General features: G+C 33.5%; 1 protein-coding gene and 1 long non-coding RNA gene across 2 annotated transcripts; one reads left to right on the plus strand and one right to left on the minus strand.

Annotated features, from left to right (window-relative positions):
• Positions 1-2,694: 2,694 nt before the first annotated feature.
• Positions 2,695-6,381, plus strand: LOC107889163 (serine/threonine-protein kinase D6PKL2). The gene is made up of 2 exons (XM_016813515.2): positions 2,695-3,509; positions 5,275-6,381. The coding sequence occupies exons 1-2, from the start codon at positions 2,935-2,937 to the stop codon at positions 6,068-6,070; spliced, it is 1,371 nt and encodes a 456-aa protein (XP_016669004.1). The 5' UTR covers positions 2,695-2,934; the 3' UTR covers positions 6,071-6,381.
• A 5,525-nt stretch (positions 6,382-11,906) lies between these two features.
• On the minus strand, positions 11,907-12,872 carry LOC121206132 (uncharacterized). Its single transcript, XR_005901112.1, has 2 exons — positions 12,521-12,872; positions 11,907-12,262 (listed from the first exon to the last, which is right to left on the minus strand). It is a non-coding gene; the product is annotated as an uncharacterized lncRNA (long non-coding RNA).
• Between the last annotated feature and the right edge of the window lie 343 nt (positions 12,873-13,215).

A 13,215-nucleotide genomic window follows, 5' to 3' on the forward strand; every position in this document is an offset into this window, starting at 1 on the left:
CATTTCCTTCTTTCTTCAGCCTATTTTTGTTTAAACTTATCTTGTTTTGAAACGAAGAACAACTTACTCAAATTCACAATTGGGCAATCTAAACGACTCGAATCATCACCGAAACAAGTTTGTATCATAGTGATGTTGACAAATAGTTTGTCACATCACGACATCAGGCCACTCGACGTCGTGACGTTATTGTATTGGTCTCATTTAGATGACGGGGTTCGTCATTTCGCCATGTCATTATAGGTCATTTCTCGTCATGACATGATACATCTAATGTTGAGACGAGATACATCTGACGTCGCGATGTCACATACTGTTTTTGTAATTTCTCCTTATTTAACAACCTGTAATTTTCCAAATAAATTCTAAACACATTCATATTATGTTCAACCAATATATCCAACAAATAACATCAATTTACACACACCAAAACCTCAACCAAAAACTAAGCTAACACCTTTTCAACTATAAGCTAACTACCTACCAAATCATGCACATTTCTAGCTATTTCATTAAGATCATTAGCATTATAACTTATCACACCAATTTAACTAGATTTGAAACCAAATCTAATTCTATTTACAAGCCATATTCAATTAACCAGAATTATACATTAATCTTTTAAACCATAACCATAAGTACATATAAACATAGTTAAATACTAAAATGGCTCAATTTAAGTACATGCCAAACTTGGAACATAATAGAAATTGTACGAACTTTAATGAGTCGGGGATCGTTTCTTGGATGTTGAACCTATTGCTAGCACTCTCGCATGTCAACTATACCTGCGCACGGAGAAAACAAACCATACACTAAGCGAAGTCGTTCAATGATAAATCCATGAATTTAAACATAATAACATATGCATTAGTAATTGTCATGAGGTATATAATGTCAATGATAAATCAGTTCCACTTATTTATTAACTATCTATCTTTAAATCATTTACAAGACTCTTTCGTAATCGTTCAGCCCTTAGAGCTCGTTATCAACTAATTCATATAGAAGTTCGTTCACCTTATCTATTGTAACACACATACAAACACAATATACCAATTCATCAATATTCCATATCATCATATACTTTGATTTTCATCTCAAGTAACTCGATAATAATGATTTTCACTGTACAATCTCGAATGGCTCGGCAACGATAATTTACTCTATTTTAGTACTCTACCATCCCGGATGACCCGACACCGATGATTTTTCAATCCAAAATTCTATCATCCCAAATAGCCCAACAACGACAACTTTCACTGTTCTTACAATTTTACCATCCCGGGTGACTTGACAACGATGATTCTCAACCTAAAGCATGCCAACTAATTCGACGATATTCAAAATTGTTATTAAAGTAACACCGAATCAATATACATTATAACAATATAACACATTTCAATATCATCATCAATACATTTCAGCGTACCATTCACTCTATTCAACATAGTACTATAATCAATGCTCCTGCCCAACAACCTAATCACCAGCGTGTTGGCCATATTGCGATCAATCTATTCGTGCACTTTCTCAGAAAAGTTGATTGATGGGTATCGACCCTCATAAGATATTTTGTAATCTCCTTCCTATATCACAATATTCACTTCCTCAAAATCGGTTCTTGACCTTACGCCTCTCCTGTATCCTTATTAACACTTGTATAAAGTTTTCTTTTTCTTTTTTTTTTCGATTCTCCAGTTTCCATCAATTCAGAATCTGAAAGGTCACCTTGCTCCCTGTTTCTCACCTTCTTCGTAGTTCTCTCCAACTCCAGTGAGATAGGAGACCCTGGCCGTTTATAGCTTTAAAATTAAATTAAATTCTTTCTACCAAGTTTTAATATCTTGTAAAGTTTTTTTTTTGTGCAACAAATAATATCGCAATAGAACGTTTTGCTTGTAAAATTATTCATTCTTTAATATAATTTCCCTGAAGCAAACTAAAAATTATAATAACTGCATAATTTGAAAATTTAAAAAATCTATTAATTATCATAAAAGTTATTAGTAACACTTTAAAAAAATTTCTCTAAACAATTAAAGAACTTAAAATCAAATCATCATATAGTATGTTAGTCCAAAAAAAAATTTTGGTATTATGATTATTAATAAAATTAATAAAAAAAGATTTTATATACATGTGATCTTATCTAATTACTTTAACATTCTATATTTATTAGATTATTCTCTTTCAAATGTAAAACATATGCTCTTTATTGTTTCAATTGATCATTGACCAAGTATAAATAATCAATAATAAAATAGATGTAACTTAATTAAATTTATAATAAACACTAAGTAATTTAATTAATTAATTAGGAGGAAAGTATGTTTATAAATGAAATAAAATATATGTACTAAAATTGAAATCTATTAGATTATTATACAAAAATAATTTTTTGAACTTAAATCAGCTTGAATATATTACAGAAATATAATTATATTTAAAGTGATTTTTTTTATAGCAAAAAGTCACTTTTCATTAATGCTTTTCGGTTTATGGATGAACTAATGGGATCAGCATTACCGTTGTCTACTTTTATAATTAAAAAATCTTTATTTCAGGAAAAGCTAAATGCTTTTAGTCTAAGTTTATTCATGAATTAATGGGGTCAGCATTTAACATTTCCTTATTCTAATTAGGGGAAAAAATAGAAAATGCTATTTTTCTTTGCTTAATTTCCAATGCACGAATAAATATATAAAATCATAGAATGGACTTTTACCAATTCATTGATTTAATCCGTAACGCTCCTTTACAGGGAGCCCACTTCCAGAGGAGTCGAAGAATCAAAATCCAATTCATCTGGGGCCTGACCCGACCCATCTACCCTTTTATCAAACATTCAAACGCAGCTCTCTCTCTCCCACTCTGTCCATTTATCTCCTGCCCTCCCTCCATCTCTTTTTTGCTTCTCACCGTAAAAAACCAATGGAGCCGTGGCTCGACGACTTAGCCGACGATCTCCAAAGCGTAAGCTTCACCTCATTTTCCAGCGCCACTGTAAACCGCAGCACCAGTTCAGGCTCCGCCTCCAACTCCGGTTCTTCCTCTCTCGCTCCCTCCGCTCACGGTTCATTCTCTTCCAAGTCCCTACGCTCATGCACGCTCTCCCTCGCCGACCTCCGGTTCTCCCTTCGCCTCGGGTCCGGCGATATAGGCTCTGTCTACTTAGCCGAACTCAAGTCTCATGCACCACCTTCCAGCTCCAATGCCGCTGACACAAACAAAAACAACAGCAACAGTAAAAGCAGCAGCAAGAGCGAAGTCCTTTTTGCAGCAAAGGTGATGGACAAGAAAGAGCTAGCGTCCAGGAGTAAAGAAGGGCGAGCAAGGACTGAGGTGGAAATACTCAAATTGTTGGACCATCCTTTCTTACCCTCGCTTTACGCCGCTATCGATTCCCCTAAATGGCTCTGTTTGTTAACAGAGTTCTGTCCAGGCGGCGATCTTCACGTCCTCCGCCAACATCAACCTCTCAAACGTTTCCCAGAATCCGCCGTCAGGTATATCCTCCCTGCCAACCGTTAACGTCATTTTTTTTAACTCTGCTTTATTTTTGACGTGATGTATCATAGAAATGCTCAAAATCTGGTAGGATTGTCAGGGTAGGGAGGGCCCAGTAGACTATTTCTCGCTGTAAATCAGGTCATATATAGCGATGATAAAGTTTGGTCCGGTTTAAGGAAAATTACGGTTTTGATTTTTTAATATACATAATAGAATTGAACTTAATTTCGATAATTACTATGATTTTTTAATCCGTCGACCAAGAATCTAATGGAAGATATTTGAATTAAAACTAAACTAAAATTAATCACAGTGTCACGGTTGAAATCAATTTCAATTTTTTTTTCATTTCGTAATTTTGTTTGATGGAGGGGTAGATCGGGGATGGATTGCGCTATTGTGGTCAGAACGTGGTAGAGATTTGACCTCTTTAGCAGCTATGTCATTAGGTTGGAGACGCATATTTACGTACAGTTACGGAGTCTAGTGCCTAAGGCATTTTTTACGTTTAACCGAAACGTTGATTTCAAAAATGAAATTTTTTATCTTTCAATGATTTGATTTTAATCTGAAAGCTTTTGAAAGTTACCTTTTTTTATTTTCTCCATTAAACCTTTCATCTTATAACATCGTGTTTTGAAATTGATATTTTATTTTTTAAAAAGTATTTTTTTCCAGTAATTATAAATATTATCAAATGAAAGACTTTTTCAAAGTAATTTTCAAGCTAATTGGTAAATTAGCCTTAAAATATTGCATCAATGCTCGCTACACCCTTTTAGTTTTTGGGTACAAGAGCCAATAAATGCACTTCTCGTTCCTTTCTTTTTGTTATTTAATGAATTCCAATGCTCATTGGTGAACTTTTTAAAGAGTTGGAAGTACTTGAGATTCTGATTACCCAGCAGTGGAGTGGTATGATGATGTTCCCATCATATGATGCATTGTCAAGCTTGTACTATGACTACAACCACTTCCACGGATCCACTATTATCTTTCTAGACTTTGACTTAATTCCCTTTTAACAATGTACTAATCACATTTTCCTTTATTTTACTGCAAAACTTAATCAAATGATTCGAATGGACATATCGCTAAGTTTTGAGGAAAAATGGTTGCATGAATTATAATGCCATGTTGGGTCTGAGAAATGTATGAGAATAAAATCACCACTAGAGCAAGTTGCGCATCTTATACTAGTATTATGTCTTTTTATATGATCTTCATGATCAAAAGTTCCACTTTCGGCAGATACGATACTGGCAGTGATTACTGAGTAGTTAGGCTCTATATGTTTGTCATCAGTAGTGAACAAAGGGGAAGGTTTTTTTTTCTCTTTGGCTTGAATCCGTAAAAATCTGAATTCTATGTTTAAGCTGTGATGATGGTAGACCCTGTTTTTTTTTTTTTTTTGCTTCTCTTTAGATCTTTCTCCTTGTTACTGGATATTTATCGGCTATATTTTATAAGTATTCCACTGTAAACGCATCAGATACAGATATGTTTCATACTTTTTTTTAAGACAACCAGGGAACATCTAGGTGCATGATAAGATTCTGAGGGGAGCTAGAAAATGAGACACGCTGGCCCCTTATACATAGCATGCATAATGTTGGAGAGGTGGAAGCAAGGTAGGTGGGACCCTTGCTTGAGATTGTAGTGGTAGGAGATAATGATGAAGCTGATTAAATTATAAGTTGTTGATTGCTTCGTTGGTTGGTTGTTGATCTTAATACAAGCTTTTATTATTGGTGTCTGCAGGTTCTATGCATCAGAGATGGTGGTAGCGTTAGAGTACCTTCATATGTTAGGGATTGTTTATCGCGATCTAAAGCCTGAAAATGTGCTCGTTCGATCAGATGGTCACATTATGCTCACGGACTTTGACCTCTCATTAAAGTGCGATGAATCTAGGTCAACACCCAAGATTATTTCTAATAAAAAACCACTGCTTCCAGCTCCCCAAAACATCTATCCTATACATCAACCTCCTTTTATATCCTCTTCATGCATTATACCTAATTGCATAGTACCTGCAGTGTCATGTTTCCACCCAAAACGCAAACGCAAAAAGAAGTCTAGCCACCGTGGTGGGCCTGAGTTTGTGGCTGAACCAATGGATGTCCGTTCCATGTCTTTTGTTGGGACTCATGAGTATTTGGCACCAGAAATTGTATCCGGGGAGGGCCATGGTAGCCCTGTGGACTGGTGGACACTGGGGATTTTTACGTATGAACTGTTTTATGGGGTAACACCATTTAAGGGCGTCGATCATGAGCTAACCCTAGCTAATATTGTGGCTCGAGCCCTTGATTTACCCAAAGAACCAACAATTCCCACGGCGGCTAAGGATCTTATTCACCAGCTACTGGTCAAGGATCCTGCAAGGCGGTTAGGGTCGACAATGGGTGCATCAGCAATCAAGCACCATCCGTTCTTCCATGGGGTCAATTGGGCATTGCTAAGATGCACAACCCCACCATATATACCTCCACCGTTTCGTAGACAAGTTGTAGCAGATGGAAGCTGTCCGGAGACCCCAGTGGAGTATTATTAGGGGAAGTAAAGAAATGACAAGTAGACAAAAAAATTCCAAGATTCCCCAGCAGCTCATGCCGCCATTTGGGGCATGCCCATAAATTAGAGCTCAATGCATTTGTATATGCGCTTTAATTATACGAGATTCTACTAACATGCAAGATGTCGTTGGCTAGGGTACAATGGAGGTTTTCGAGATTTGTTGTCTTGACGATGATCCAAACATATCGGCTAAAAACATTATGCATTAATTACTGAATCGAGTGTATATTTTTTATAGGGTTCATGACAGTAAATGTAGATGTATACATACAAATATTATGCGTTCAATGTAAATCCATTTTATGTTATATAAGTTTGAGGTCAATGCCAGAGCATTGGGTCACGACAATCTATAATATTGACTTGAGGTTGAGGGCGGTGAAGTTTTGTGGCGTGTAATAAGCTGTCAACCGATCAGGTAGGGGCCGGAAGGTGGGCTAACCACCAGGGTGGGAATTGCACCTTTTTGTAAGTTTGGTTGGGAAGGATCGTGTTCATGCCAGAGAGTTAGGCTCACGTGACCCCTGCTTACTAGTTACTACTATTATGATCGGTTTAATATTTGCTTTTTTATTTATTTTTCTATTGGCCTTTAGTGCAACCCATCCCTTCCCATCCCATTGTATACGATAGGAATCTCTAGCTCAAATTAGTTATGCTATTATTAAAAGGATTAATTTAATATTTATAATTAAATTGGAAGAGAGTTAGTATTTAATGTTTAAAGAAATATTATTTATTATTTAATAAAGTTCATATTTTTATAGTTTTTATTGTTCTCTAAATGAAATCTTTTGTTTAGATTTGAACTGCAATTAAAAAAATAATATTCAATACAATTTTTTTATAAAGTAAATGTTACCTCTATTATAATTTAGATCTATATGATTTTTTAATAATATAGGGATTAAATTGATTCACTTAATAATAGAGGGATTAATTCTATCTAATCCCTATTGTCGAAACCATTTTTTTATTTTTGAAAAAAAACGGTGATCGACTTTTAAAACAAAGTGTGGAGTTGCCACTAATCTTTTTGTTTAGGTGTGATTGGAACACCTAATAAAACATTTTTATTAAATCGATTTTGGTCTACGTAAACAAAATGGGTTCGGAAGCCGGTTACGTATGAGGAAGGATTAGCACCTCACTACGCCCAAAATTGGTACCGAATTGATTAAGTGTTGCCCTTATGTCTAAAATTAAAAAAAAAATGAAAGATGGTTCCTTCTAAAAACATTTGAGTGGTTCAAGTTGGTCGTCAAAATTCTCTCGTTTTAAAGGTATGTAGCATCACATCCAGTACAATTGGACACGATTCTTCATACCTTTGAAAACACGATTGATTTTTGGCTTCCAAAAGCGCTTAGGTTAAAAATTATAAAAGGATATCCAGATATTTAGTCCAAAAAAAATCGAAACCCAGCACGGTAGGGTACGATTTCTCGAATTTTCAAATATTGAACATTGCCCTTTTTTTGAAGAAAAATGCAGATGGAATTTTAAAGGGATGTTTGATTATTTGGATAAATAGAAAATCGAAACCTAATACATTAGGGCACGATTTCCAAATTCCCAAACATCAACCATCGCTTTTGTTTTAAAGCTTAGAAAACGCGGACGAAATTTAAAAGGGAAACCTGATTATTTAGACAAATAAAAGATCGAAACCCAACACATTAGGGCACGATCCCTCGAATTTCTAAACATCAAACATCGCATTCGTTTTATAAAGTTGACTCAAAATACATTAATTTGACTTGAAATAAAGTGGAATAATTAATTTTGGACCAATAAGTTCAAGATTATAAATGTAATGTGACACTCGTGAATGAAAGGCAAAATTATAAGCATGAGACAATATACATGAATAATGGACTATACTTAGTGAATGAAAATAGTATTGACAACAACAAAAAAAACAAATTAGCAAACACACAATAACAATGAACTCATATCCTATTTTAAAAACATTAATAATCAGAATAATAGAAACTAAAATATAACTAATCAAAGAAACATATTAGAATAAAATATAATGAATTTTCGAACATAGATGAACAACAATTGAAATGATAATACAAAGGACAATAAACAATATGCAACAATAATATATGAAGTAACATGAAAACTTAAACAATACATAATATACAAAACAATATGTAGGAGCCAATATGATACAAATCAATGTGAAAACCATATGAAAAATTTGCAAATGAATAATACATGCTAAAATTCGAAACAATATACATATATAAAATAAAAACTAATAATACATGAATGATTATTAAAATAGATGTTATGAAAGAGGGAGTTTGGATCAAATAATGTACAAAATATTTTAAAAACAAAACATGTTTGTTTAAAGTTGAAAATATATGTACCATAGAATTTAATATAAATAATATATAAAAGGGATAAAAAAAGTATAATTTTTTTAAGAAATAAACTATATTCTTAATAGATTTGAAAAGAAATATATAAATATATATATATATATTTATATATATATAAATTGATTTAAAGAAAATATATATATAAGGCAATATGAAATCGATGATATATATACAATAAAAACAATTTTAACATAAACTATGTATATAATAATATATAAAATAATAAAATAATGATATAGAAATACAATTCATAGAAATACAATAATGATAGAGATATAAATAGGTAAATAAAAATAGATAAATAATAGTATTTGAGTAAGAAAATATCCGGAAATATAATAATTATAGTAAAAATATATTCAATTAATGATATAATGATATGATAATATAATAATAGGTGTGAAAAGAAAATATAATTAGAACAATAATGACATTAAAATAATTAATAAAATAGCAAAAACAATAAAGTGGGACGAATTTGAATTTTAAAACAGGAATTCAGAGGCAAATCGGAAATAAAATAAAAGGGAAGGATCAAAATGTAATGCGCACGGACAAAGAGGGACCGAATGGACAATATTCCCCACCCCCAGAGTGCATCGTTTTGATATGGGCCAAAATGAAATAGGTGCGAAAGTTATGGGACGACATTAAAAAAAATAAAAGAAATGAATAGGATTGAATTAAATGAAGGTGAAAAGTCGGAGGGACTTGGGGTGTAAATATCCCAAAAATAATGAAAACACGCGGATCCCCACCCTCTGGAGCGGGTCGAAATCGGGTTGCCTTATATGGTGTCGTTTTGGGGCATTTTAAGCCATCCCAAAACGGCGTCGTTTTGGTGCCTTATATAAACCCCATTTTTTAAAAATCTTCATTTCAGCCCATTTCTTTTTTAAAAAAACTGCAAAAAAAACCTCTCAACTCTCTCCCTCTTTCCCTATTCCTAACGAACTCCGGTCAGTGGCTGTCGTAGGCTCCGCCGTCGTCGGCCGCCGTCCCAGAAAATTTCTCTTTTCAAGCGACTCGAGAAAGGTATCTCTTTCCTCCTTTTTCTTTTTTATATTTCGATAGATATCTATATATATATAAGAAGGAATCAATGAAATAAACCCTAGAAAAATCGAAGAAAAAGAAAAAAAACGATATGAAAATCACCTCTAGCAAAATCGCTTTTTTTTTCTTTTTTTTTATTGTATTTAATACAATGATCTTTTTTTTTCCCAAAATCCCCCCCTTTTACATCCGATTTTTGAAGTGGCTTTATAGCCTAATGAGATACAATGTTTTTGCTACTGTTTTGGCTTTCGTTTCTTGTTGTCCTCTTCTTTGCTTGTTTGCAGGTGACAGCGAAGGCGATGGGATGGGGCAAAGGTGGTCAATCCTCGGGCGATGTGTGCGCTGAGGGTGCACATGGAAGGGGTACGGCGCACTCGAGGCGTGCGAAGGGGGGAAATGGCACTGGAGGCTAGGTAGAAACCTTAGGTTTTCTGTTTCTGATTTAATTTTTGGGCTAGGTGGGCTAGGTTTTTTTTGTTAAGTTTGGATTGGGTTTGTTAGGCTTCTAAACTTTGTAAATGGACTTTAGACAATTTTTTTTGTAAATTTGGACTATTTTGGTTTTGTTATATTGGGCCCGGGCAAATTTGGGCCTCTACACCTATAATCTAAAAACCTCCTAAGTACTTTAACCGTGTTATATGTCTTTAAACATTACACTTTACGTCAATATCGAAAAAGAGAGAGTAACATTTAGGCTTTGAAATTGACAATTTTTCTTACCTTGGTCATTAAACTTTTTTTTTAAAACATTAATTTCAAAATTGACAGTTTTTCCCAATTGAGTTACCTATCTCTAATTTTATTAAGAGATAATGATGTGATATAATCTTAAAATACGGTACGTTTACATCTTAACAAATCAAAATTCAAAAAATTTGAGAGTAAAAAAAATTAGGTAGAAAAAGTTGCCAATATCGCCCCAAAAGAAACACCTTTACAAACGTTATTAACCTAAGCAGTATTCTGAAATAAATCTTGATATTTAATTTTGAGGGCTCAATTACAATACTAAATTATCTATAAAATTTAATTCCATGAAACACGTTTTTAATACTGGTATAATAATAATTTTAGTCCTTAACATTTATACATTATGGCAATTTAGTTTTTATGCTAAAAAATTTAACCCTCAACATTTTACACATTGTGTAATTTGATCTTTTTTGCAGTTTTGTTTCTCTTTGTTGTCGAAACTTATTTTTTTTTTGGAAATCGACTTTTTATTGAAAAAAATGAAAATAGAGTCGCCACCAATCCTTTTTATTTAGGTCTAATTGAATCACCTCAAAATTTAATCATAAAAGGTTAGGTTTACCAAAACAATGATTTTTGGCCTACAAAATCTAAGAAAATAGGTTTGGGAGTCGGTTACGTATGAGGAAGGATTAGTTCTCTCATAATGCCCAAAATTGGTACCTAGTTGATTATTTGATGTTTTGATGTCTAAAATTGAAAATTCGAAGGAAATTTAAAATACAATCCCTCTTTGCATCTTGTTATTTGATGGTATTGAAAGAAAGCTTATCTAAATTGAAATTTAAACGAGGATGTGTTCTCATTTTGAGTTGATCAAGACGAAAAATCATGTCACGTAAGTTAGGGCACAAAATCTCGAATTCTCAAAAATAAGGACGCTCTCCGTTTAATTATAGCCCAAATCTTACAATCTTATTTATTTATTTATTATTATTATTATTATTTTAAATAGGATGTGATATTCAATTATTTTAGTTCAAGGAAAAATCGTACCCCTAAAGTTAAGAGGATAATTTATTGAATCCCTAAAATAAAAAATATCGCCTTGATTTTAATTTCTTCTCATGAGTTATTTAAAAATGAATACATCACTTGATATGATATGCGATTGAGCATAATGCGGGAATGAATAAATATATCTAAGCATAATGGTTAACATGGTCATAACCATAATAAAATAAAATAACTACATAAAAAATTAAAAACATAGATAAAAAAATTGAACTGACTATCGTAAAATAATAATATAAGAACAAAATAATGGTAGATACCATTATCAAATGGTGATGAAGCAGCTTTAATAATAAATTGAATCCCTAAAATAAAAAATATCGCCTTGATTTTAATTTCTTCTCATGAGTTATTTAAAAATGAATACATCACTTGATATGATATGCGATTGAGCATAATGCGGGAATGAATAAATATATCTAAGCATAATGGTTAACATGGTCATAACTATAATAAAATAAAATAACTACATAAAAAATTAAAAACATAGATAAAAAAATTGAACTGACTATCGTAAAATAATAATATAAGAACAAAATAATGGTAGATACCATTATCAAATGGTGATGAAGCAGCTTTAATAATAAATTGATGATAATAATGACGACAATGATGTAATTAATGTCATGTGAAACAGGCCCAATTCGCCTCGGTCCAGACAAAACCAACCAAAAACAAAACAAACAAGTAAATAATAAAACCCATTAAGGTCCAGTCTATTTACAACCAATTTCAAATCCAATACAAGCCCAAATATAAATAATAAAACTTAGTCCAAAAATACAATACCCGATGGCCCAACAATAGAAACAGGCCCAAAGGGCCCAAAACCAAACATTTTCAGCTAAAGAGTGAAAACCCTAGCTGTTAGGCGCGCTGTTGCTCGCACATACAGCCTCCAGCGCATCTCCGTACCCCTCAGCACGCCACTACACGCCACGTACCTGCAAGGACAAAAAGTATGACAGCAAAACAACAAAAAACGAGAAAATGTTGTATTTGTTTTCTTTATTTTCTTTCGGCTATAAAAAGCCAGAAAATTTTCAATGTATGGGTTCCTTTTTTTTAACTACTCACGAACACAGACGAATATATTCAGAGAAATCAAATACAAAAACCCTAAAGGTAATCCTTTTTATTTTCTTTTAACCACTGTTATTAGTACATACGTAGAATAATAGGAAAAGGGAAGGAAAGCTTACCTTTTTAGGACCCCATTGCTGCACCACAAGTGGGGGAGGTTGCTGTTTCCGGTGATGAACGGTCTCTTCAGTGAAATGGAAGAAAACCCGAAATGTTTCTTTGTCTTTTTTTCTTTTTTGGTTGAGTTTTCGTGGAAAATAGCCTGAGATCTGGACTTTGAGCGTTAGAGCGCTCAAGTTGGTAGTTTTTTATGAACTTCGACCACAGTGGATGGTAGTGCCGTCGCCAGCGACCGATGACTGTCACGATGGTCTGGCGCCGGAGATAGGTCGAAAATCAGGAGAGGAGAGAGTTGAGAGCCTTTTTTGTCTTTTTTAGAAGAGGTGAGAAAATGATTTAAAAAAAATATTTTGACTTATATAGGCTGGCAAAAGGCACCGTTTTGCTTAGCCCTTTTAAAGCACCAAACGACGTCGTTTTGCGAACCGACCCGAGTCGAAAACCACCTAAGATTCGCGTGTTTTTGGACATGGGGACTATTTGCGCCCCTAGTCCTTCCGCATTTGAGGCTGGTTTCAATTTGGCCCTATTAAGTTGTTTTACCTTTTTAATTTTACCCCAGAATTCTATTTCTATTCCATTTCAGTCCCCTTATAAACTACGCCGTTTTGGAAAGGGGAATAATTTCCCATTTAGTCCTCCACCTTTGCGCGCGTTTCACTATTGCTCCTTTATTCTGCCTTTTTCTTTTATT

The sequence above is a fragment of the Gossypium hirsutum genome, chromosome A09 (assembly GCF_007990345.1).
Source record: "Gossypium hirsutum isolate 1008001.06 chromosome A09, Gossypium_hirsutum_v2.1, whole genome shotgun sequence".
Taxonomy (NCBI): domain Eukaryota; kingdom Viridiplantae; phylum Streptophyta; class Magnoliopsida; order Malvales; family Malvaceae; genus Gossypium; species Gossypium hirsutum.

Coding starts and splice junctions, on each gene's coding strand:
- LOC107889163 (XM_016813515.2), top strand. CDS start 2,935: ATGGAGCCGTGGCTCGACGACTTAGCCGACGATCTCCAAAGCGTAAGC. Junction 3,510..5,274: donor TTCCCAGAATCCGCCGTCAG/GTATATCCTCCC, acceptor TGGTGTCTGCAG/GTTCTATGCATCAGAGATGG.